Genomic DNA, 23,164 nt, shown 5'->3' on the forward strand with positions numbered 1-23,164 from the left:
GGGGCTGTCACCATAAAGACCAAGGGAGGATTACAGGGTTGGGACTTTCAGGCCCACCTCCTCTGGAAAGGGTTGAGGGGCTAAAGGTTGATCACCAACCAATGGTTTAATCAATCATGCCTATGTAATGAAGCCTCTGTAATAACCTAAAGGACAGGGTTCAGAGAGTTTCCAGATAGCAAAACCTATGCAGGTTCTGGAGGGCGGCACACTCCAGGAGGGCATGAAAGCTCCATACCTCTTCCCACATGCCTCACCCTAGGCACCTCCTCATCACTTTCCTTTGTAATATCCTTAAGAATAAACCAGTAAATGTAAGTAGGTGTTGCCCCAAGTTCTGTGAGCTGCTCTAGCAAATTAATTGTGTGGTGATAGCAGTTATATAAATGGAACCCAAAGAGGTGATTGTGGGGGCCCGAACTTGAGAAGTTCGGGTGGGTCAGAAGTTCTGGAGACCAGGGCTTACCTCCAGAATGCCTCCAGATGCACCTAGCATCTGAGAGGGTGTAGGCAGTCTTACAGGGTTGAGCCCTCAACCTGTGGGATCTGACACTATCTGTCAGACAGGAAAAATCCCCACACATTTGGTCGCAGAAGTCTTCTGTGTTGTCATCGTGGTGTGACAACAGACGGAAGTTTGTTTTTTCCCCTTAGTAGTTGTATAGTAAGCTCTGAAACTGGGATTAATTTTGATCTTTGTTCTTTTTCAAGATTGTTTTGACCATTCTCAATTCTTCTTTTAGTATAAATTGCAGAATCAGCTTGTCAATTCTTCAGAACAATCCTGCTGCAAATGTGATAGGTGCTGCATTGAAACTATAAATCAATTTGAAGAGTTTTGCAATCTTAAAATATTGAGCTTCAACTTCATTAATGCAGAGTGTCCCTATATTTATTTAGATTTTTAAAAATTTCTTTCTGGAATGGTTGTTTTCAGTGTACAAGGCTCACATTTATTTCGTTAAATTTATCTCAAATATTTTATTATTGCTATGGTTTGAATTTGTTCCCCCAAAATCATGTGTTGGAAACTTATTCCCAATGCAAGTTTGGGGAGGTGGGGCCTAATGAGAGATGATAAGGCCATGTGGGTGCAGTGAATGGATTAATGCTGTTAGCATGGCAGTGGGTTTGTTATAAAAGGAGGGAATCCCCTTTACTTTCACTTTCCCTTTCTCTCTCTCTCACCCTCTCACCTTCCACCATGGATGAAATAGTGAGAAATCCCTCACTAGATGCCAGAAACTTAATACTGGACTTCCTACCTTCCAGAAATGTGAGCTCCAGTTTATCAATTTTTTTCTGCATGGATTATGGTTTTTGTGTTATGTCTAAGAATTCTGTACCTAACCCAGATCATGAAGATTTTCTCCTGTTTGCTTCTAAAATTTTTACAGGTTTGTGCTCTACTTTGAGCTCTATAATCCCTTCTGAGTTAATCTATGTGTGAAGTGTGAAGTATAGGTCAAAGATCATTTTTAACACGTGGCTAAATGCTCCAATACCATTTGTTGAAAATGGTCTTGGATTTCTCTTTTTCTATTGAATTGTTTTTGTACCCACGTTTAAAATTTTTTAATTAGTCATATTTCTGTGGGTCCATTCTTGACTATTTTGATCCACTTATGTATATTTCTATATCTCCACCAATATTACAGTCTTAGAGTCTTAAATCTTTAGAGTCTTAAATTGTGTAAACCGAGTCAAAGTTTTTCCTAGTTTTGTGAAAACTTGTTTTAGCCATTCCAGTTCCTTTGCCTTGGATAACACTTTAGAATCCACTTGTCTACATCTACAAAACAATCCTTCCAGGATTTTGACTGATATTTTGTTAAATCTAAAGATCAATTTATGGAGAACTGACATCTTGACTATAGTGAAATCTTCCCATCCATGAATATGACATGTCTCTCCATTTATTTAGGTCTTTTATTTCTTTCATCAGCATTTTATAGTTCTCAGTGTACAGGTCCTACGCATGTTTTGATTTATACCTAAGGATTTCATTATTTTATGAACTATTGCAAATGACACTGTTTTTAATCTCAGCTTTCAGTTGTACATTGCTAGTGTGTAGAAACAATGTGTGTGACCTTGGATCCTATAATCTTGCTAAACTCACTTATTAGTTCTTGGATTTTTTTTTTCTTTTTCAAACAGAGTCTTGCTCTGTCGCCCAAGCTAGGGTGCAGTGGCACAAATCTCAGCCCACTGCAACCTCCACCTTCTGGGTTCAAGCAATTCTCCGGCCTCAGCCTCCCGAGTAGCTGGGATTACAGGCATGCACTTTAATGCCTGGTTAATTTTTGTAATTTTATCCAGATGGGGTTTCACCATGTTGCCCAGGCTGGTCTGAACTCCTGGCCTCACGTGATCCAGCTGCCTCGGTCTCCCAAAGTGCTGGGAGTACAGGTGTTGAGCCACCACGCCTGGCCGGTTTTTGCTTTTTATAGCTTCCTTTGTATGTTCTACATATTCAATCATGTCCTTTGTAAACAGAGACAGTTACAGTCTTTCCTTTACAATCTGTAAGCTTTTTATTTCCTTTTCTTGATTTATTGCACTGGCCAGGATTGCCAGTCCTATGTTAAACAAGAGTAGTGACAGCAGATATCCTAACCTTGTTTTCATCTTATAGGAAAAATATTCGGTCTTTCACCATTAAGTATGAGGTTAACTATAGGTTTTTCATAGTTGGCCTTTATGGGGTTGAGGAACTACCCTTCTACTAGTTTGCCAAGAACTTGTATCATGAATGGATACTGTATGTTGTCAAATGCTTTTGCTGCATCAATTGGTATGATCAGGTAGTTTTTCCTCTTTGGCCGTTAATCTTCTTTAACGTAGATTACATGGATTGATTTCCAAACACTGAACCAGCCTTAACCTCATTTGATCATGATTCTATATTATTATTTCTATATATTGCTAGATTTTATTTGCTAATATTCTATTCAGGATTTTTGCTTCTATGCTTATAAGGAATATTGGTCAGCTTTCTTTTATTTTGAATAAACACCCTATTCTTTTAAATGAAAACTTCTTAAATGAAATACATTACCAAAAATGCCACAATTACCATTACCATTTTGAAATATTTTATTTGTTTTCATATGTTAAAGTAGGTTTCCTCAATAAGACAAGCCAGTACCCAAGCTTTGTTCATGGTGTTTGACAGCAGGTAAAACCACCGGCCCCTCTTGAGCCTTGTGCACAGGATATAGATCATGGTGGAGCACGTTCTTTTGAGATCTTTAATCAATTCTGTAAGAGATCTCTCATATATATATGAGAGAAATTTTTTATTTTATATCTTTATGCAGAATTTTAATTTTATATTTTTTAAAAATATAGGAGAAATATATGTATATACACCTGTACATATATGTGTGTGCACGTATATATGTATACATACTATATACTTTTTTAAAAAACAGAAATGAATATCACTAACACAGCACCAGCTAACATTTACCTTGCACTTTGCATCTGGTATTCAACTAAGCACTTTACAACTTTACCTCCTTTAAACAAAACAAGGTTTTTTTTATCTGTACATAGTAGACGATTCAACAGGCTATATAACTAGCCAGTGGTTTCACAAAATATATTAAGAGGTAAGCTGCATCTTGCACCCTGACTCCAAAGATTATACTTCTAAACTGCTGCCATAAGCTTTCAGATACTGTTCTGTAACCTATTTCTTCATCCAACATATCCACTTTATCCTTTTTAATGGTTGTATCATATGCCATGGCAGATCATATTTTCCAAAATTGTTGCAATAATATATTCCATCGAATATACTTTTCTGGCAAAGTGACTCTGATACTCCTCCGAAAAAGTATGGTCTATGTTCCCTCTCCTTTGAGTTTGGACAGGCTTGACTATGGAGAAAGAGATGCCAAATTTTTTGTTATTGTTGTTGTTTCTTTGTTTGAGACAAGGTCTCACTCCAGTTGCCCAGACTGGAGTGCAGTGGTGCAATCTTGGCTCACTGTAACCTCTGCCTCCCAGGCTCAAGCAATCCTCCCACCTCAGCCTCCCAGGCACTACAGGCACTGTATGTCCCAAAGGCACGTGCCACAGACCTGGCTAATTTTTTTGTAGAGACTGGGTTTCACCCAGTTGCCCAGACTGGACTTGAACTCCTGGCCCCAAGAAATCCACCCACCTCAGCCTCCAAAGTGCTGGGATTACAGGCATGAGGCACCACACCCAGCCGAGATGCTGTTATTTCTGATGTTACATCACAACAGGCAATAACAGTTTCTCTGCCTGACGCTCCAGAACCCAGACACCAAGCTGAGGAGGCCTATGCAGCCACATAAAAAGGTCACATGTAGGTGTTCATATGCAACTGCCCTAGCTGAAGTCCCAGCTAACAGCATCAACCACCCAATTTGTGATGGAGCCTTCAGTTGTGTTGTCTAATAGAAACATGTGAACCATACATGTAGGCCGCATAAGTAAATGGAAATTTTCTAGTAGTCACATTAAAACTCAATTTTAATATATTTAGTTTAACCTATCTAAAATACAGTCAATATAAAAAACATTAAGATAGGTTAGTTTCTTCTTTTATACAAAGTGTTTGAAATCTGATGCACATTTTATACTTACAGTCGTATTTTCAATCAACACACTAGTCTCCATTCAGACTGCCTCACTTCAACTGCTCAGTAGCCACCTGTGGCTACCATAGTGTGGCCACTTCAGATGACTCCACTGACCAACTGTCGATTCCAACCTTGAATTTTCCCAACTGAAACCCCAGACATCATGGGGTTACAAAGCTGTTCCTGCTGTGCCCTTTCTGAATCCTTGACTCACAAAATCTGTGAGCATAAATACTGGCAACTAAGTGTGTGATGGTTTATTATACATCTGTAGTAACTGGGATGCTAGCCTGTGAGAGTTTTGTAACTTATTTAAACATTTCCCTACTTAGATGTTTCTCCCACATCTTTCCAGGATATTAGTGTAACCAATGGTGATGAGCAATACAAGCTCTGTAAGTTAGTCAAATTATTTCCTTAAATGTTTGAGGGTGGCATTTCTGGGTCAATGAGAACCTACATTTGATTTACATTCATGTTGCCAAACTGTTATCCAAAGCAGCTTAACCAGTTCTTACTAACAATCATCTATGTGTGTGCAACTGTGTTTCTTTTGATTAAATCTGGCCCTTTTCAGTCATGAGTTGAATACTTAGATCTTTTCTATTTCATAACATTCTTCTTTAAGTTTGCTTTATTTCTTTTACATTTTGAACTATATGTGTGATATATTTTTATCATAAAATATTCAGGTAATGCATTGACTATACAAAAGAAGTACTATACCATTATTCTTTACTTTGGATCTTTTCCAACTTAATGTTATAGACAGCTCTCCCTGTCAGCTCATAAAAGTCTAACTCACCAAATGTTAATTAATTAAAGGACTGTCTTTTAATTAAATATTGAGTGACTACATGGTAGTCCAAAGACTGCATGTATCTTAATTTAAACATTCTCCTGATGACAGACATTACAGTGACTCCAGCTCTTCATTACTACAACACTGTGCTTTTTAATTAGATTTTAAATAGAAATGGTAGGTCAAAGGGTCAAAGTTCATAGGCATAATCATTTATATTTCTTTTTCTGACAATTGTACATTCATATCCAAGACCATTTCTCCACTGGAATTTTTATATTTATGTATTTTTAAGGACTCTCTAGATATTCTAAGTGTTATCTGTTAAATATGATGATGGTAATATTTTCTCCAAGTCCAGCACTTTGTATTTTAATACTGAGAAGCCTCTAGCTGCAGAAACTAAAAGCTTTTAGTTTCTGTGTGGCATTTGTCTTGTTTTTATAATTTCTGAGTTTTCTCATATTGGAAGATAACTACAGTAAGTTACAGAAGACACATGAATGATGCTTGATTAAATATTTCATTTCAAAGAACACAGCCAAAGTCAAAATTTCACTTCATCATACTAATATAGGTCGAGTACCCCTCATCTGAAATACGTGAGACGAGAAGTATTTAGAATTTCAGACTTTTTTGGACTTTGCAATATCTGCACGCACAAAATAAGAAATCTTGAGGATGCATTTTAACTGCAACCCATCACATAAGGTCTGTTGTGGAATTTTGCACCTGTTGGTGCTCAGAAAAGTTTTGGATTTTGGAGTACTTCAGATTTCAGATTTTCCGATTATGGATGCTCAACCTATTCTACATCCTCCTCAAAGATAACTGCTGTTAGCTGAGTGTGGTGGCACATGCCTGCAGCCCCAGCTACTCCAGAGACTGAAGTGGGAAGGTTGTTCAAGCCCGAGTTCAAAACTACAGTGAGCTATGATCACATGGCACTCCAGCCTGGGTGACAGAGTAAGAGCTAGTCTCTTAAAAAAAAAAGAGAGAGAGAGAGACAGAGAGAGATAACTGCTGTTAAGATTGGTCTTTATTTTTCCAGGTCTTCTTGAATGTATATAATATAGATTTCCTGCAACTTGCTTCTTTAACTTAACAAGGTATCATGGGTATATTTTTACTGTCATATTTTTTTACTTAGAGATAGAGTCTTGCTATGTTGCCCAGGCTGGAATGCCGTGGCTATTCACACACACAATCATAGTGCATTACAGACTCAAACTCCTGGGCTTAAGCAATCCTCCTGTCTCAGCCTCCCAAGCAACTGGAACTACAGGCAAATGCCACCATGCCTGGATTTGTACAGTATTTACAGCTCCACCTCATTCTTTTCAATTAGCACGCAGTATGCTATAACTACTTCCGTACTGACATACATTTAGCTTATTCAAATATTTCACTAGTACAAACCTCACAATGAATATCCTCACAAGCGAGACATTCTCTCAGAAGTACACAGAGTATTTCTGTTAAACGCATAATTTATTTAATGTCTCCTCTATGACAGTCAGAAGGAATAAACTACTCTGCACAATTTGCCACACTAACTACATTTCATGGCTCTTTCTTTGTTATGAATTTTCCTATGTTGTTTAAGGGCTGAACTTTGGGGAAAAGCTTTCCCACATTCGTTACATTTATAAGGTTTTTCCCCAGTATGGAGTCTCTGATGTTCAACAAGGCCTGAGCTGTGCCGAAAGGCTTTCCCACATTTCTTACAGTGATAGGGTTTTTCTCCAGTATGAATTCTCTGATGTCCAGTAAGGGTTGAGCTCTTTGTAAAGGCCTTCCCACAGTCACGACACTGATAGGGTTTATTTCCACTATGAGTTTTCTGATGACCAGCAAAGGATGAGCTATACCTGAAAGATTTTCCACATTTACTGCAGTGATAGGGTTTCTCTCCAGTATGCATTCTTTGGTGACTAATAAGAGTTGAGCTCTTCCTAAAGGCTTTTCCACATTCATTACACTGATATGGCTTCTCACCAGTATGGATTTTCTGATGTTCCAACACAGTTGAGTTATCCCTGAAAGCTCTCCCACACTCATTACATTTAAAAGGCTTCTCTCCACTGTGTATTCTTTCATGACGAGTAAGGGCTGCATTCTGAGCGAACGCTTTCTCACAGTCATTACATTTGTAGGGTTTCTGGCCAGTATGAATTCTCTGATGACTTAAAAGGATTGAGTTCTTTCTGAAAGTTTTTCCACATTCAATGCATTTGTGGGGTTTCTCCCTAGAATGAATTCTCTGATGGTGGATAAACGTTGAGTGCTTCTTCAGGAACTTCCCACATTCAACACATCTATAAGGCTGTTTGCCTGCATGAACCTTATGGTGATTTAAAAGGGATGAACTGTTCATAAAGGCGATGCCACATTCTTTACACTTATGTGGTTTCTCACTGGTATGATTTCTCTGGTGGCTAATGAAGGACGAATTGTATTTGAAGACTTTCCCACATTCCTTGCACTTATAATTCTTCTCTGTGGAGCTTCTGCCCTCCCAGTCCAGGCCTTTTTCCATCATGACACTTTTCCTTCGCTCTCCCAGAACAGATCCTGCAGAAGTGCTTTGCTTTAGGGCTGACATCTTTGTTTCAAACCAGTAATCCTGGACTGAAAGAAAATTTAAAAAATTCAAACGTTCTTTATGTCGAAATGCTGAAAGTGAGAGTTGTGCAAGGACTTGAATAATGTTCTATGCTACATAACTAAAGGTTATGAAAAATTATTAATGTGTCCCACTTGTGATTGTTGCTGAGAAAAGATGGCCAGGCTAAGGGCAGGAGAAGTATGATTTTAAAGAAAAGAAAAGAATCTGTACTATAAACATTGCATTTAAAGAATGCAGTGGGCACCTAAGAAGTTGCAAAGTTAGGAAGACAACACAGGAAAAAGCTAAAAAAGAAAAAAGACAATGTCAGAATAAATACAAAATTGAGGAGAAAGACCAGAGTCACAAAGAAAGCTGTAATTACTACTAGGACAGATTTCTGCAGGTGGTATTTTTTAGAACATTATGATGTCACCAAGAACTTGAGAAAAATATTTCTCTGTGAGGATTTAACAGTGAACCAATATTTAATTGCTCAGAGGAAAAAAGAAAATAGAAAAAATATTCAAGGAACAAAAATAGTTCTCAGGACAGTAAGATTTTACTATAAACTAAATTTTTAACATATCTAAAAAACAACATACCTATGCCAGGCACGGTGGCTCATGCCTGTAATCCCAGCACTTTGGGAGACCGAGGCGGGTGGATTACTTGAGATCAGGAGTTCAAGACCAGCCTGGCCAGCGTGGTGAAACCCTGTCTCTACTAAAAATGCAAAAATTAGCCTGATGGCACATGCCTTTAATCCCAGCTACTCGGGAGGTTGAGGCAGGAGAATCGCTTGAACCTGGAGGCAGAAGTTGCAGTGAGCTGAGATAGTGCCACTGCACTCCAGCCTGGGTGACAGAGAAAGACTTTGTCTCAAAAAAAAAAAAAAAAAAAAAGCCACACACAATCAATGGGTATACTATGTGAATTTTCTCTAGCTTTTTACAAAGTACAGACACAAGACCCCAGACAGACAGAGCAAAATGATTCAGACAAAAACGTTCTGAAAAACTAACAGAGACAAACTTGTAGTAAAATTAACAATCACCAACCAATTGTTTCACTAAATGCACTTTTCTTACAAACATAAGTTGTATCTATCTCTACCTAAAGATATATACACATACATATATTTATATGTATTTATACTTAGTAGTCTAGGGAGAAATTCCATACAACAGATATTAGAGCTAAGACTTATCTTTTCAAGGAAATGCAAGTTGAAGGTGAAGCCCAGTCAGAAACAGCCCCGATTCTTCCAATGGTCTTTGATGGGATATGTGTTTAATGTATTATGATCAAACTAGAGAATATTTCAAGATACTCATTGTCAAGCTGGCAACGTGAAGACACATATGGGTACTTGTTCTATGACAAAGGTGGTCTTGCAAAGCAGTGAGGAAGAGGAGGCTTTGCATTAGCACATTTCAGGAGAAGAAAATAAATATAAACCCTACCTCATATGATGCACAAAAATCCATTCTAAGAGGATGGTGAATGCAAACAAAAAAAAAAAAACAAATAATAAAGCTTCTAGAAATTAACACAGAAGAATATCTTCGTGATCTTGGGAAAATAAAAAATATTAAAATCACAAAAATAATAAATGTTAATAAATAATTGTTAATAATATATAATTTAAAATAAGCATTTTAAATAAAGCATGACACAAAAAAGCATTGACAAAGAAGAAAGAGATTGATCAACTGGAAGAACTCGGCTGGGCATGGTGGCTCATGGCTATAATCCCAGCACTTTGGGAGGCTGAGGCAGGAGGATGGCTTGAGGCCAGGAAGTCCAGACCCACCTGGGCAACATAGCAAGTCTCCATCTCGACAAAAAAAAACATGTTTTTAATTAGCTGAGCATGGTGGCATGTGTCTGTAGTCCTAGCTATTCAGGAAGCTGAGACAGGATTGTTTGAGCCCCGAAAAAGGAATAACTGCTATTCATCAAGACCATTAACAGTCAGTAACAATACAGAGAGGGATGGTACAATACATGTAATCAGTAACAGGCTCTTGAAATAGCTACCCAATCAGAGATGCTCTATAAGGACCAATAAATACTCTAAAAGGTCTTTTTTTTTTTTTTTTTTTTTTTTTTTGACATGGAGTCTCACTCTGTCACCCAGGCTGGAGTGCAGTGGCGCAATCTCGGCTCACCACAACCTCCACCTCCCAGGTTCAAGCATTCTCCTGTCTTAGCTCCCCAAGTAGCTGGGACTACAGGCATGTGTCACCACACCCAGCTAATTTTTTGTATTTTTAGTAGAGACAGGGCTTCATCATGTTGGCCAGGTTGGTCTCGAACTCCTGACCTCAAGTGATCCGCCCACCTCAGCCTCCCAAAGTGCTGGGATTACAGGCATGAAGCACTGTGCCCAGCCCTAAAATGTCTTTAACCTCATTAGATATAGAGACATGGATATGAAAACCACAATGAGGCACACTGCACATCCACCAGAATGACTAACTTCACAAGACTGACCACAGGAAGTGCTAGCCAGGACATGGAACAAGGAGTGCTCTCACACACTGATGAAGGAGTATAACTGGGTACAAAAGTCTGGAAGATTATTTGACATTATATACTAAAGCTGAATACATGCCCAACAGAAATGTAGCCACATAAGAACCAAAAAATAATTTATAAGAATATTTACAGCACTTCTAATAGCCAAAAGCTGGAAAATGGCATATATGCATCTGAATATAAGACAGAAACTGAGGTAGAGTCACACAATGAGACATTCTACAGCAGTGATTTTCCAAGCATGGGCTCCAGCCCCGCAGCACCAGCATCAGCATGCCTGAGAACCTGCTGAATAAAGAACTCTGCAAGGGGCCCCACTACTGTACTGCAGCATGCATTCTGAGGCACGCTAGAGTTTTCAGAAGCACGGATCCACAGCAAATAAATAAATAAAAATGATGAATGAATTTGAAAAAATGTTATACATAAGCCAGACAAAAAATTATATGTACTATATGATTCCATTCACATAAAGTTAAAAACAGGCAAAAATAAACTATAGTGTTAGTTCAAGGGGAGGAGAATGGGTAATAATTGGGAGGAATTATGATGTGATTTACTCAGGTATTGCCAAAGTTCTATTTTTTAACCTAAGTTTTGGTTACATGGGTATTGAGTTTTAAAATACTAATTTGGACTGTACACATATTTTATCAGCTTTTCTAAATATGCGTTAATTTTTTTAAAGGCTTTAAGAAAGAAAAGGAGAGTCTAGCCTATAAATATCTTAGTACTTCAATCACAGAAATCAAAACACAAATTGCAAAATAACTAAAAAATAATGACAACTCTACATACTGTAACCTACTGAATATAACTAAAACATTACATAGACAAAGTTTAAGGCTTTAAATATTTACATTACATCAATAAGAAAGAAGAAAAATCAATTAATGAATAACTAAAATGTTTAGGAAAAAGTAAATAAACCCAAGGAAAGCAAAAGGGAAAAGGAACTTAAGATTCAAAACACAGAAAACAGTAACACTAATACATACACCCAAATGCTCTTCTTCAAAAAAATAAAACAGAGCTAATAAAGGGGAAATAGGAAAACATACGAAATGGGAAAAAGACAAAGTAAGAAATCAGGGAAAATAACCAAAGATGCAGAGGGTATTACTAAAAGAGTTATAAAAAGCTACTTTGTTCAACACAAATAACTTACAACCTTGAACTACTCCATACTTTTTAGGAAATTATAAATTACTAAAACTGTTTCCTAGAGAGAGAAAATCTATTTGGACAAGTCACTATTGACAACACTGTCAAAAAAATACCCCCAATTCCTCCCCTCTGCTCCCATCACAATAAATAAGCAAAATCGGGACAAAGGACCCAAACCTCTAGGGAACAGCTATCATGCGAGTTAAACTAGACTAAAGGATAAAAATATGAAAGACCAAAAAATGTTTTATGAAAGTATTACAAAATTAAAGTCAAAGCCCAATGAAAATGGGCAGATGAAAAAGAAAATGTAAATACATTTAAGTCTCAGTGCAAAAATTTAAATAAAAGATTAGCAAATGGAATCATCTACTGTCACATTCAGAGAATGATATAATGTGTCATGACCAAGATAACTGAGAATAAAATCTACCACAGAAACAGATCAAAATGGAAAAGACAGATATTTCCACATATCTTGAAAGAGCATTTAATAAAATTCAGCAATCATGCTTGATTTAAAAAACTAAAATTTCTTAACAAAACATATGAACGAAATACTTCCTTTAAATAACAATGTATGTGTATCCCAACTCAATAGCCAGCTTAAATGAGAAGCCCAGACACAATGCAAAGATGCAAAGATAAGCATATCCATCATTACCTTTGTTAATATAAAGTTGATATAAAACAAACTTTTTTTTAAAAAATCTGTGATATATATAATATACAATTAATTTCCTGAATGTATAAAGAAGCCTTCACATTGATAATTTTTATTGTCCAACAATCTAACAGTAAAATGGGCAAAGGACTGGAACAGGCAGTTCTCAGGAAAAATAAATACAAGGGTTGCTGAAAATGTTGAAACACGCTAAATCACGCTCCTGATAAGAAAAAGGCAAATTAAAATTACAATAAAATACTTTCACCTCTCAGACTGGCAAGGATCAAAGCATATAAGACACTGTTGACAAGCGATGATAAAAGTGGCACTCATATGTTGTCATTAGGAGTATAAACATGTACTATCTCTATGAATAGTGGAAATACCCACCAAATTTGGTGGATTTTAAAATTTTAACCTTTAACAACTCTTATAGGAATTCATTCTACAGATTTACTTGTACACAAGAGAATTGATGTGTATGAGGATAATCACTGCAACACTGGTCAGATCATTATGTCCACTAAAGAGAACTGATTACATAAATTATAGGACATCCATAAAGTGGAAGACTATGCAGGCATTAAAAAGAAAGATAAGCTGGCATGGCGGCGCACACCTGTAATCCCAATACTTTGGGAAACTGAGGGAAGAGAACAGCCTGAGGCCACGAGTTCCAGACCAGCCTGGACAAAATAGCGAGATCTCATGTCTACAAAAAAAATTTTAAGAATAAATACATAAATAAAATTAAAAATTAAAAAAATTAGCCAGGTGTGGTGGCATGCTCCTGTGGTCCCAGCTACTCAGGAGGCTGAGGCAGGAGGATCGCTTGAGCCCAGGAAGTCAAGGCTGCAGTGAGCCATGATCAAGCCACTGTACTTCAGTCCAGGAAACAGAGTGAGACTCTGTTTCCAAAAGAAAGAAAGAGAGAGAGAGGAGAGACAGAGAGAAGCTCTAAACAATATAGTTATGTCAAATGACTTCTATGACATAAATGCCAAACTAACAGGCAAAAGAGTGTGCTACCATGTGCTTAAAGAATTCATGGAGGCCGGGCGCGGTGGCTCAAGCCTGTAATCCCAGCACTTTGGGAGGCCGAGGCGGGTGGATCACGAGGTCAGGAGATCGAGAGCATCCTGGCTAACACGGTGAAACCCCGTCTCTACTAAAAATACAAAAAAACTAGCCGGGCGAGGTGGCGGGCGCCTGTAGTCCCAGCTACTCGGGAGGCTGAGGCGGGAGAATGGCGGGAACCCGGGAGGCGAAGCTTGCAGTGAGCCGAGATCGCGCCACTGCACTCCAGCCTGGGCGACAGAGCGAGACTCCTCCTCCTCAAAAAAAAAAAAAAAAAAAAAAAAAAAGAATTCATGGATACTCTCACAAAGTACACCTCACATATGCAAATCTCCACAAGAAACTGATACAGGGATCCCGCCTCTGGGGAGGGGAACTGAGTGATGAGAAAGGTATGTGAAGGAGACTGCATACCATTTGAACCATCTGAATGTGGTACCATAAGCATGTCTAACAACTAACAGAAAGGAAAATATATACACACAATAAATAAATAAATAAATAAAATACTGAATGGTTGTGAAGTCTTTGTAGAAAGATTTACTAGTCCTCTAAGCAGATGAAAGAAATATTAGGGGAAACATTGCTTGTTTTCATTACCTTTAAGTTTTAAACATTCTATTTCAAATAACAACCAAAATTAAAACAGAAAGAACAGAGAATAAAGAAGACTGAGTGACTTTTGTTACTATATAAAGAATCTACACAAGAATTTGTAGGGAAATGTTAAACATAGTAAGAATAGAAGGAATTACTTCAAAAGCATCCCACCCACAACCAGCAAAGACCTAGGTTAAGCAAGACTATGTATTACTGGTATTTTACATGAAATACAGTTATAAACATTCTCCTGAAGATGACAGAGGCAAAATGACAATTCGAGTTTTAGAAGAAGAAATACTGGCAGGATAAATATTTTAGGTGAGAGAAATATTCAGGCTTAGAAATTTAGAAATGAACTATGGCACAGAGAAAGTGACATAGAGAAACATATACAAAGCATACACAGAAAAAAATGGGAGCCAAGAGCAAAGGACAGTAGAAAAGAGAAATAAAAGAAGATCCGTAAGAAAAGGAAAGAAAATGCTTCCCCAACAATGTGTTCGCCAAAAATCGCAATTACCTGAGAGCTAGAAAACCATGCTTACATTTGGAATCTGCGACTACCACCGGGAAGTGGTATATAGTGAGTTAGCAAGCTTCCATGAGAGAGTGGGTAAGGAATGGAAAATGAACAGGGGCCAGGCGTGGTGGCTCACACCTGTAATCCCAGCACTTTGAGAGGCCAAGATGGAAGGATCACTTGAGGCCAGGAGTTCGAGACCAGCCGTGACTAATATAGCGAGACTCCATCTCTACATAAAATAAAAATTTTAAAATTAGGCAAGCATGGTGGTGCACACCTGTAGTCCCAGCTACTCCTACTCAGGAGTCTGAGGCAGGAAGATGGCTTGAGTCCAGAGTTTGAGTTTGTAGTAAGCTATGATTACATTCCAGCCTGGGCAACAGGGCAAGACTCTGTCTCAAAAAATATAAAAAAAAAGAAAAAGGACCAGAAGTAGAAAGAAACAAAAGACAGCCTGGTGAATGCCTGGAAAGAGAGAGAGAAAAATCACATAAAGAGCTTGAGGATTTCAGAGGGCTGGGAGATGGCACAGATGGGCCTGAGGCCCTCAGGAAGGGAGCAGCCCTGCCAAGTACAGAAAGACTGGGGAGAAGAGCAGCCAGCCACTTGACAGGAGGATGATATCAAAAGAGGAAACTAGTGCCCTTCTGCACCCACAGGGCACTCAGAGAGGAGCTTTCCACTCAGGAGCCCCCGTACTGTTCCGTGTGCTCCACTGCTGCTGGGATGTTTCCCACCCACTCACCTGCACGTGTGCCTGATGGAGCCTCTCGCACCTCCATCCAGGGCTCTGCCCCTTCCTCCAACTGAGTGATTAGTTTTGGTTTGGAAGAGAGAAGCCCTGTTCATAAAGAAAAAGGATCTTAGAAGAAGAAAAAAAAAATGAATGAAAAGGAATGTGATGGTAGTTACAAGCACAAGCAGTCACTCCAGACCTCAGTGTCAACTTGAGCATCTGCAAGGAGCACGGACAGGTCAGAGAGGCCTCGAGGGTGGCACCCAGGATGTCCAACTCATGGAGTAAAGCAAATGAAGGGGGCAAAGTCAATTAGAAAATCAGGTCCTCCTGGAGGACAAGAAACTCCTATTTTGGGAGGCAGATGAATCATGACACAGAAACGTTCCAGAACTGGGCTAGTTGGTACCACAAAGCTACCCATCTTAACTCTGTATGGCTCTGACCTTTTTTGAGGGGTGGAAGGGGCATAAACTCCAGCCTCTAAGCCCACACTTAAGAAAAACAAAACAAAAAGCACATCATTTAAGATTTTTTTCAATACCCCAAACCATTCACCCTGTGAAAACACAAAGTTGCCCAGCAGACCAATCTTGAGTCAAGGAGAAAGTCATCCTCACCCACAGACACCAGATTCCCATAGTTCTCCAGCATCACATCCCTGTACAGGGCCCGCTGAGCAGCATCCAGGTGTCTCCATTCAATCCGGGTAAAGGCCACGGCCACATCCCCAAATGTCAGCGGTCCCTGCAAAACCAAACCCAATTCTGGTCATCCAGGAACCCCTGAGGGAAGCATCCCAAGAGAAGGAAGCAGGGTGGTCAAAGCCAGCTTCTGACAGTTCCAACGGTGCTCATGGAAACGAACCAGTAAAAGCTGAGGGCTAGGGGGAGGTGTGACTCCTCCCTCAAGCGTGTTCTTCCTGCATGCCTGTCCTGCTTCCTCCTCCATGCCTGGCCTCTGCTCACCCCACCCTTCATGTCACCTGGTCAAAAAGGTCTCTCTCTCCACCCCATCCTCTGCCACTCTGTCTCGAAACCCACTTCATTTTTCTTCACAGGATTTCTCACCACCTGGCAGGAGAGGTTTGCACTGACTGTAAGCATCCTCTCTAATGTGAGCTCCAGGGGGACAGTGTGGGTCACTGCTGCCTCCCAGTCAAAAACACTGCCTGACACAGAAGTGTTCAGGCTTTGTTCCATCAACAAATGAATAGAAACTTTGAAAAGACATGGAAAGTGATTAGCTTTATCCAAAAATTTACAGGGAGTATGATCTAACTCTGGGGCAGAATATTTTTAAAAAAGAAAAAAAAAATTGCTTTTCATAACAGTAACAACTTACTAGGTACCAGCCACGGTGCTAAACCCTGAGATATATATCATCTCTCTAACTTTCTGCCATAACTATATAAAGTAAAATCTATTTTGTAGCTAAAGACACAAAGGTTCAGAGAGTTGGAAGAACTTGCTCAAGGTCCCAGGGCTGGTGGAAGATACAGTATAAAAGGAAGCTATAAAAAGTAGGAATGAAACTACAACAAATTGGAATGGTTATGAAATATTAAAAGAAAAAAAAAGTAGGCCTTAAAAATATGCAAAAGGTGTTTCAAATGAAATTACTTGACTTGTTAGAACAGTAGAAATGTAGCCAATCTTTAATTTTTAAAATTTTATTTACTTGTATAATAGATACTCAAATGTTTATCACTTCCTTTCAAAATACCAACTATTTAATCAGTTTCTCAAAATCCTTCAAAACCTAGTTTTCTCCAGGATAAAGGCAAACTCCAGTCTGGGATTCTAGACCATGAATGTTTCCAATTTTCTCAAGCCAGTTTGTTCATGGTTCCGCCATAATGACCTCATTCAGGCAGCGCTTTCCCCTAGTATCCTCTGCGATTATGCATCTCATTTATATTCTTCAGGAAGAACTAAGGCGCCCACTACTCCACCCCTCCCACCCCACCACACACTAAAGGTCAAGAGAGTACTGCTATCACCCTATGTCTTTATGGCCTACGTCTTTATATGCTAATGTGTATTTTTTTATCATCTGCCAGTTTGCAAAGTCCTTTTCTGTTTCTAGCACTCTAGAAAACATGGGTAGCAATAATCTACTTGGTGAATGACTACCTAATGGGTAGAGAGGACGGAAATAGTGGGACCCATCCAGGATTGGTTCGGGTAGCTTGGTCCACACACAGGGCAGGGCATCGTCTGGGCAAGAGGCATAAGCCCCACCTAGCTGAAACACGTGGCTTCTCAAGAAATGGAAAAATCAAACTTGCCTGGATCTGGGCTCTTGGAGCCATCTGTCTCCTGAACTGTTCTCCCAGGCAAGGGCAGAGAATCCTGCGTAAGTCAATCTGGGAAAGAAGAGAGGAAATATGAGGAAGTCCCTCCGTGCCCTAGCCTAGCTAGAATCTGCCCTCTGCACCAGGCCCCCGCCCGCCCGTTCCCTCCACAGGTGGGCAGACAGGTCCAGGTGGGTACGCTCGGGAAGAAAGGAAAGGGAACGGCTGCTGGGATCCGTCCTGGACTGCAGCCAGCTCCACGCCAAGCACTTTTGGCAGCACGGGGGAACGGCCTTGTCAGTGGCCCAATCTGTCTGCCAGGGCGCAAGCCTGGAGCGCTCTGTGATGCACCAGTCTCGGGCGGTTGCTCCACATGGCTCAGCCACTGCGGGTAGGCCCTGCCCACCGCCGCCGTCCCCTCCCACCCCGACTCGCCCCTCGACCCGCCCCTGGGAAAGGCGGGGAGCACCCGCCGGGGCCCGAGGCTTCAGGGACCCAGCCTGGTGGCGGCCGCTGACAAACCAAACCTAGCCGGCAGGGCTGCGGAGCTGCACACCCAGAGAGACAGCTACCACGCCACGCTGTCCAGACAGTAGCGACTACCTAGCCGCCGGTGCAGCTCTCGCCCCACGCGGGGGCGGCCCGGACCGGAAGCGGAAGTGGCTGCGGCCGCGGAGGCCTCTGGGAAACGTAGTCTGGGTCGCTCGGGAGTCTTAGGGGCTCCATCCGCAGAGCAGGTTGGCATCACCTGGGAATCTTTGAAAAGTGAAGGTGCGGGAAGTGGAGAGCGGCTGATCGCAGTTGGGAGGTGGTACATTATGACTGACATGCAAAATCTGGTAGAAAAATTGGACAGGGCAGTGGGCTGCCTGGAGACAGTATCCCATACCTCTGACATGCACCGTGGGTATGGAGACAGTCCTTCAAAAGCAGGAACAGCTCCATATGCGCAGGCATTTGACTCGCTTGCCTGTTCTGGGGCAGAGTACTTGAAGATCAGTAAAGAGATTGGGCGAGACGTGCAGAAAGATGCGGAGATGGTCCACACAGGTTTGAAGTTGAAGTGAACTCTCTTGGTTACAGCTTCTCAGTGTCAACAGCCGGCAGCTTTCTGATTTGTTGGCACCCATCTCAGAACAGATCAAAGAAGTGATAACTTTTCGGGAGAAGAACCGAGGCGGCAAGTTGTTTAATCACCTGTCAGCTGTCAGCGAAAGTATCCAAGCCCTGGGTTGGGTGGCTATGGCTCCCAATCCTGGCCCTTATGTGAAAGAAATGAATCATGCTGCCGTGTTTTATACAAACCGAGTCCTTAAAGAGTACAAAGATGTGGATAAGCAGCATGTAGACTGGGTCAAAGCTTATTTAAGTATATGGACAGAGCTGCAGGCTTACATTAAGGAGTTCCATACCACTGGACTAGCCTGGAGCAAAATGGGGCCTGTGGCAAAAGAACTGAGTGGACTGCCATCTGGACCCTCTGCTGGATCAGCTACTCCTCCCCCACCATCAGGCCCCCCTCCTCCGCTAGTCTCTATCAGTTCAGGCTCAGATGAGTCCACTTCCCTCTCAGCACTGTTTGTGCAGATTAATCAGGGGAAGAGCATCACACATGCCCTGAAACATGTATCTGATGACATGAAGAACCCTACCCTGAAGGGTCAGAGTGGTCCAGTATGCAGTGTCCCCAAGCCATTCTCTGCACCTAAACCCCAAACCAGCCACAAAGAAAGAGCCAGCTGTACTTGAACTGGAGGGCAAGAAGCGGTGAGTGAAAAATCAGGAAAATGTTTCCAACCTGGTGATTGATGACACAGAGCTGAAACACGCAGCTTACATATACAAGTGTGTCAACACAACGTTGCAAATCAAGGGCAAAATTAACTCCATTACAGTAGATAACTGTAAGAAATTTGGTCTGGTATTCGATGATATAGTGGGCATTGTGGAGATAATCAACAGTAGGTGCCGAGACCAGCTTGGTCAGGGAGACCCTAACCCAGCGGCGCTAGAGGAATTAAAGACACACACACCAAAATATAAAGGTGTGAAGTGGGAAATCAGGGGTCTCACAGCCTTCAGAACTGAAAGCCCCGAACAGAGATTTGCCCACATATTTATTAAGAGCAAACCAGTCATTAGTATTGTTTCTATAGATGTTAAATTAACTAAAAGTATCCCTTATGGGAAATGAAGGGATGGGCTGAATTAAAGGAATAGGTTAGGCTAGTTAACTGCAGCAGGAACACACTCTTAAAGACACAGATCACTCATGCTTTTGTTTGTGGCTTAAGAATGCCTTTAAGCTGTTTTCCACCCCCGGGCAGGCCAGGTGTTCCCTGCCCTCATTCCTGTAAACCCACAACCTTCCAGCATGGGCATTAGGGCCATTATGGACATATCACAGTGCTGCAGAGATTTTGTTTATGGCCAGTTTGGGGGCCAGTTTATGGCCAGATTTGGGGGGGCTTGCTCCCAACAAGTAGGGATGTCAAAGTTTAGGTAATGAGTAAAGTGCCAACCATTTCAATCAACAAAACAGATGGCTGCCATGCTTACCTGAGCAAGAATTCTCTGGATTGTGAAATAGTCAGTGCCAAATCTTCTGAGATGAACGTCCTCATTCCTACAATAGGCAGTGACTTTAATGAATTCCCCGTTCCTGAGCAGTTCAAGACCCTTTGGAATGGGCAGAAGTCGGTCACCACAGTGACAGAAATTGCTGGATAAGCAAAGTGCCACTGGGTTCTTTGCCCTCCCTTCATACCATGGGATAAATTTGTATCAAGACAGTTCTTTTCTAGATTTCCTCTACCTTTCTGCTCTTAAAACTGCTTCTCTGCTCTGAGAAGCACAGCTATCTGCCTTCACTGAATTATACCTCAGGCTGAGATTTGCGGTGGGATAGCAGGTCAGGTGATCTTCTGCAGGAAGGTGTAGCTTTTCCATATCAGCTCAACCACGCCACCAGTCCATTCTTAAGGAACTGCCGACCAGGCTAAAATGATGCATTTTAGCTTTGAGTTTTGGAGGTTATTCTACCAACAAACAGTCGTTGGGAGGAAAACAGTCCAAGGAATTAACAGATCAGAATGTTCACACTGGTTAATCTTTTTCTAACGATGAGCATGAAGGTAGCAGAAGCTGGTGGGTTTCCAGCTGGTTCTTCTAACCAAACTAATTTTTCACTATTGACAAGCGAGGCAAGGGTTGCACTGGACTGAAGGCTGAGGCTTGGCCATCTAGCATTCCACGCAAAATGGTTTCCTATAAGCATTCCTTTTATTCACTATTCTATCCTAGGTCTGCCTCAACCATGAGATAGGAGAGTCTCCGGTACCAGCTGCTACAGCAGTGCCCTTCATCCAGGGCAGTTAAAGAAGTATTGGACCCTTTCTTTCTCTGAGATCCCTACCCAGCACCTTCCTACAGAGATGAAAAAAAAAAGGAAAAACAACACGCCATTCCAAGGAGTCTGGCACACCTGAATCCTCCTTCCCTGCTAGGTGCCTGTCACCTGTCTTCACTGCCTCCTTTTCCTTGTCATGCTCACCAGCTTATGGCTTCTGTCCAAGCACCTGAACAGGGGACCAAAACCTCCACTGCAAGCTGCTTTTAGGTCTTGATTTGTGTAAGAATCTTGTACAGCACTGCTAATGTAAATTTCAGTTTTTTCCTTCTAGGACAAACACTTACCAAAATATGCAACTTTTTTGGTGGGAAAAGAGAATGTCCTGTGATTTCTACCCATTTCCTGAGGCCTGTGGAAATAAAATTTTATGTACTTAAAGTTATACAGAAAATAGAATAAAGTTAATACCAAAGAAAGAAAAAGAAAAGTGAAAGTGCTTGGGTCCCAGCTTCAGAGATTCTGAATTAATTGCCCTGAGTGTGGTCCTGGCATTGGGATTTTTAAAAGCCCCCAAGTGATTCTAATGTACTGCTTAGATTGACACCTGCCACCAGAAACTGGTAAGCAAAATATGAGAGACGTATTTTATGTGACTTTGGATAGCTATTTGTTTCCAAATAATCCTGTTTTTATTTCATACAAATAAAAAGCATGTTAGAAAAGTACATCATCTAGAACACTAAAAACATTATTTCCTCACCATTTGCTGACATAGAAAATGAAAGTAGGTTGAATCTGTTTTAACAAATGTATTATTTTCTAGGGAAAATATATGTTTCTATTTATTAACTCCAGGAATTAGAAAGCTAAGGGAGGAAAATGTATCTCTCTCATTCAATTAGGGCCTTTTTTTTTTTTAAGAAAATTTCTCAGAATGGTTCATTCATTTACCAATTTACCAATGACTGACTGAAGCCCCACTATGTGCTACTCACCTCTGGATGCTAAGGATAGAACAGCTGACAAGCGTCTCTCCTAGACTAGTGGAGTCAGGCTCCTTTGCATCCTCCTTTCAACTATGCCTTGTCTTGGCCTGGTGAGCCGAGTTTTAGGCAAGAATCCTACAAAGCCACTTTATCAAGAATCATGACCAGGCACAGTGGCTCATGCCTGTAATCCTAGCACTTTGGGAGGCTGAGGCGGGGCGGATTGCCTGAGTTCAGTAGTTCAAGACCAGCCTGGGCAACACAGTGAAACTCCATCTCTACTAAAATACAAAAGAAATTAGCTGGGCGTGGTGGTGTGCACCTATAGTTCCAGCTACTCGGGAGGCTGAGGCAGGAGAATTGCTTGAACCCGGGAGGTGGGGGTTGCAGTGAGCTGAGATCGTGCCACTCACTACATCCTAGATGACAGAGCGAGACTCTACAAAAAATAAAAGAATCCCACTTTTTCCATACCGCTTTTCCCAGCAAGGGCACCTGAGGACCAGTCTTCCCTTACTTTGGGGGCTGGATCCAGAGTCTGCATTTATTTCTATATGGCTAACATTTGCTGAGTCCAGAGGACATGCAGAGCCCTTTACAAATACATCATTGCACTGAGTTCTCACCACCAAAGAAGGTACAATTATTATTCTCATTTTACAGATGAGGAAATTGGCTCAGAGAACGTAACTTGTCTTTGGTCCTTCACCTAGTAAATGGCAGAGCTGGGTACCAACAGTCATTGTTGGATCCCAAAGCAAAGCTGCCCCCATTGGCTTTCCATCATTCCTCGACTGTCTGAACTCCTTGCCTAACCCACGGCGCCCACCACCCTTTCCTGCCTGCTTTGTCATCCTCACCTTTCCCTCTGCCAATCCTGCTCATGTGGCTCTGCCCCAGTGGCTTCCTTAGCCCCTTGCTTACCAAGCTTCATACCACCTAGAGAACTGGACCCATGCAGGAGCTGCCCTGGGCTCTTCCTTCCGCTTGCCTAACTTGGGCCCCAACTCTTGTCCTGGCCAACTCCTCTCCATCCTTCCTGTCGGAACTAAAATATTGATTTCCCTTCTGTGGCCCAAGACTAAGAGATACCCTTTCTTAGTACACTCCACTGTAAGTACTCCTGTGTGGGGCTTGGACGAAGTGTCAATTGCCAGTGGGCAGATGTAGGCAGAGCTTGCAGG

General features: G+C 41.1%; 1 protein-coding gene and 1 pseudogene across 5 annotated transcripts; one reads left to right on the forward strand and one right to left on the reverse strand.

The window, feature by feature from the left end:
- Window positions 1–6,442: 6,442 nt before the first annotated feature.
- On the reverse strand, window positions 6,443–18,304 carry ZNF485 (zinc finger protein 485). 4 transcript variants are annotated; one of them, XM_033208992.1, is made up of 5 exons: window positions 18,170–18,304; window positions 17,637–17,714; window positions 15,967–16,093; window positions 15,356–15,451; window positions 6,443–8,052 (listed from the first exon to the last, which is right to left on the reverse strand). In XM_033208992.1, the coding sequence occupies exons 2-5, from the start codon at window positions 17,658–17,660 to the stop codon at window positions 6,974–6,976; spliced, it is 1,326 nt and encodes a 441-aa protein (XP_033064883.1). In that variant the 5' UTR covers window positions 17,661–17,714; window positions 18,170–18,304; the 3' UTR covers window positions 6,443–6,973. The 4 variants fall into 4 exon arrangements, with proteins under 4 accessions (XP_033064883.1, XP_033064882.1, XP_033064884.1 ...); XM_033208991.1 differs by having other exon boundaries at window positions 18,199–18,298; XM_033208993.1 differs by having other exon boundaries at window positions 18,246–18,278.
- Window positions 18,305–18,420: 116 nt separating this feature from the next.
- On the forward strand, window positions 18,421–21,080 carry LOC117082346 (annotated as a pseudogene). Its single transcript, XR_004436561.1, has 2 exons — window positions 18,421–19,607; window positions 20,129–21,080. The product of XR_004436561.1 is annotated as an adenylyl cyclase-associated protein 1-like (transcript).
- Window positions 21,081–23,164: the final 2,084 nt, after the last annotated feature.

Source organism: Trachypithecus francoisi, unplaced genomic scaffold, assembly GCF_009764315.1.
Source record: "Trachypithecus francoisi isolate TF-2019V2 unplaced genomic scaffold, Tfra_2.0 Lachesis_group9, whole genome shotgun sequence".
Taxonomy (NCBI): Eukaryota; Metazoa; Chordata; class Mammalia; order Primates; family Cercopithecidae; genus Trachypithecus; species Trachypithecus francoisi.

What these genes read in the sequence shown, in the direction of transcription:
- ZNF485 (XM_033208992.1), bottom strand. Translation starts at nt 17,660, where the DNA reads ATGGCTCCAAGAGCCCAGATCCAG. An exon ending in TGGGAATCTGGTGTCTGTGG is followed by an intron (nt 15,452 to 15,966) that starts GTGAGGATGACT and finishes CTTTATGAACAG; the next exon opens with GGCTTCTCTCTTCCAAACCA. An exon ending in TCCATCAGGCACACGTGCAG is followed by an intron (nt 8,053 to 15,355) that starts GTGAGTGGGTGG and finishes ATTTTCTTTCAG; the next exon opens with TCCAGGATTACTGGTTTGAA.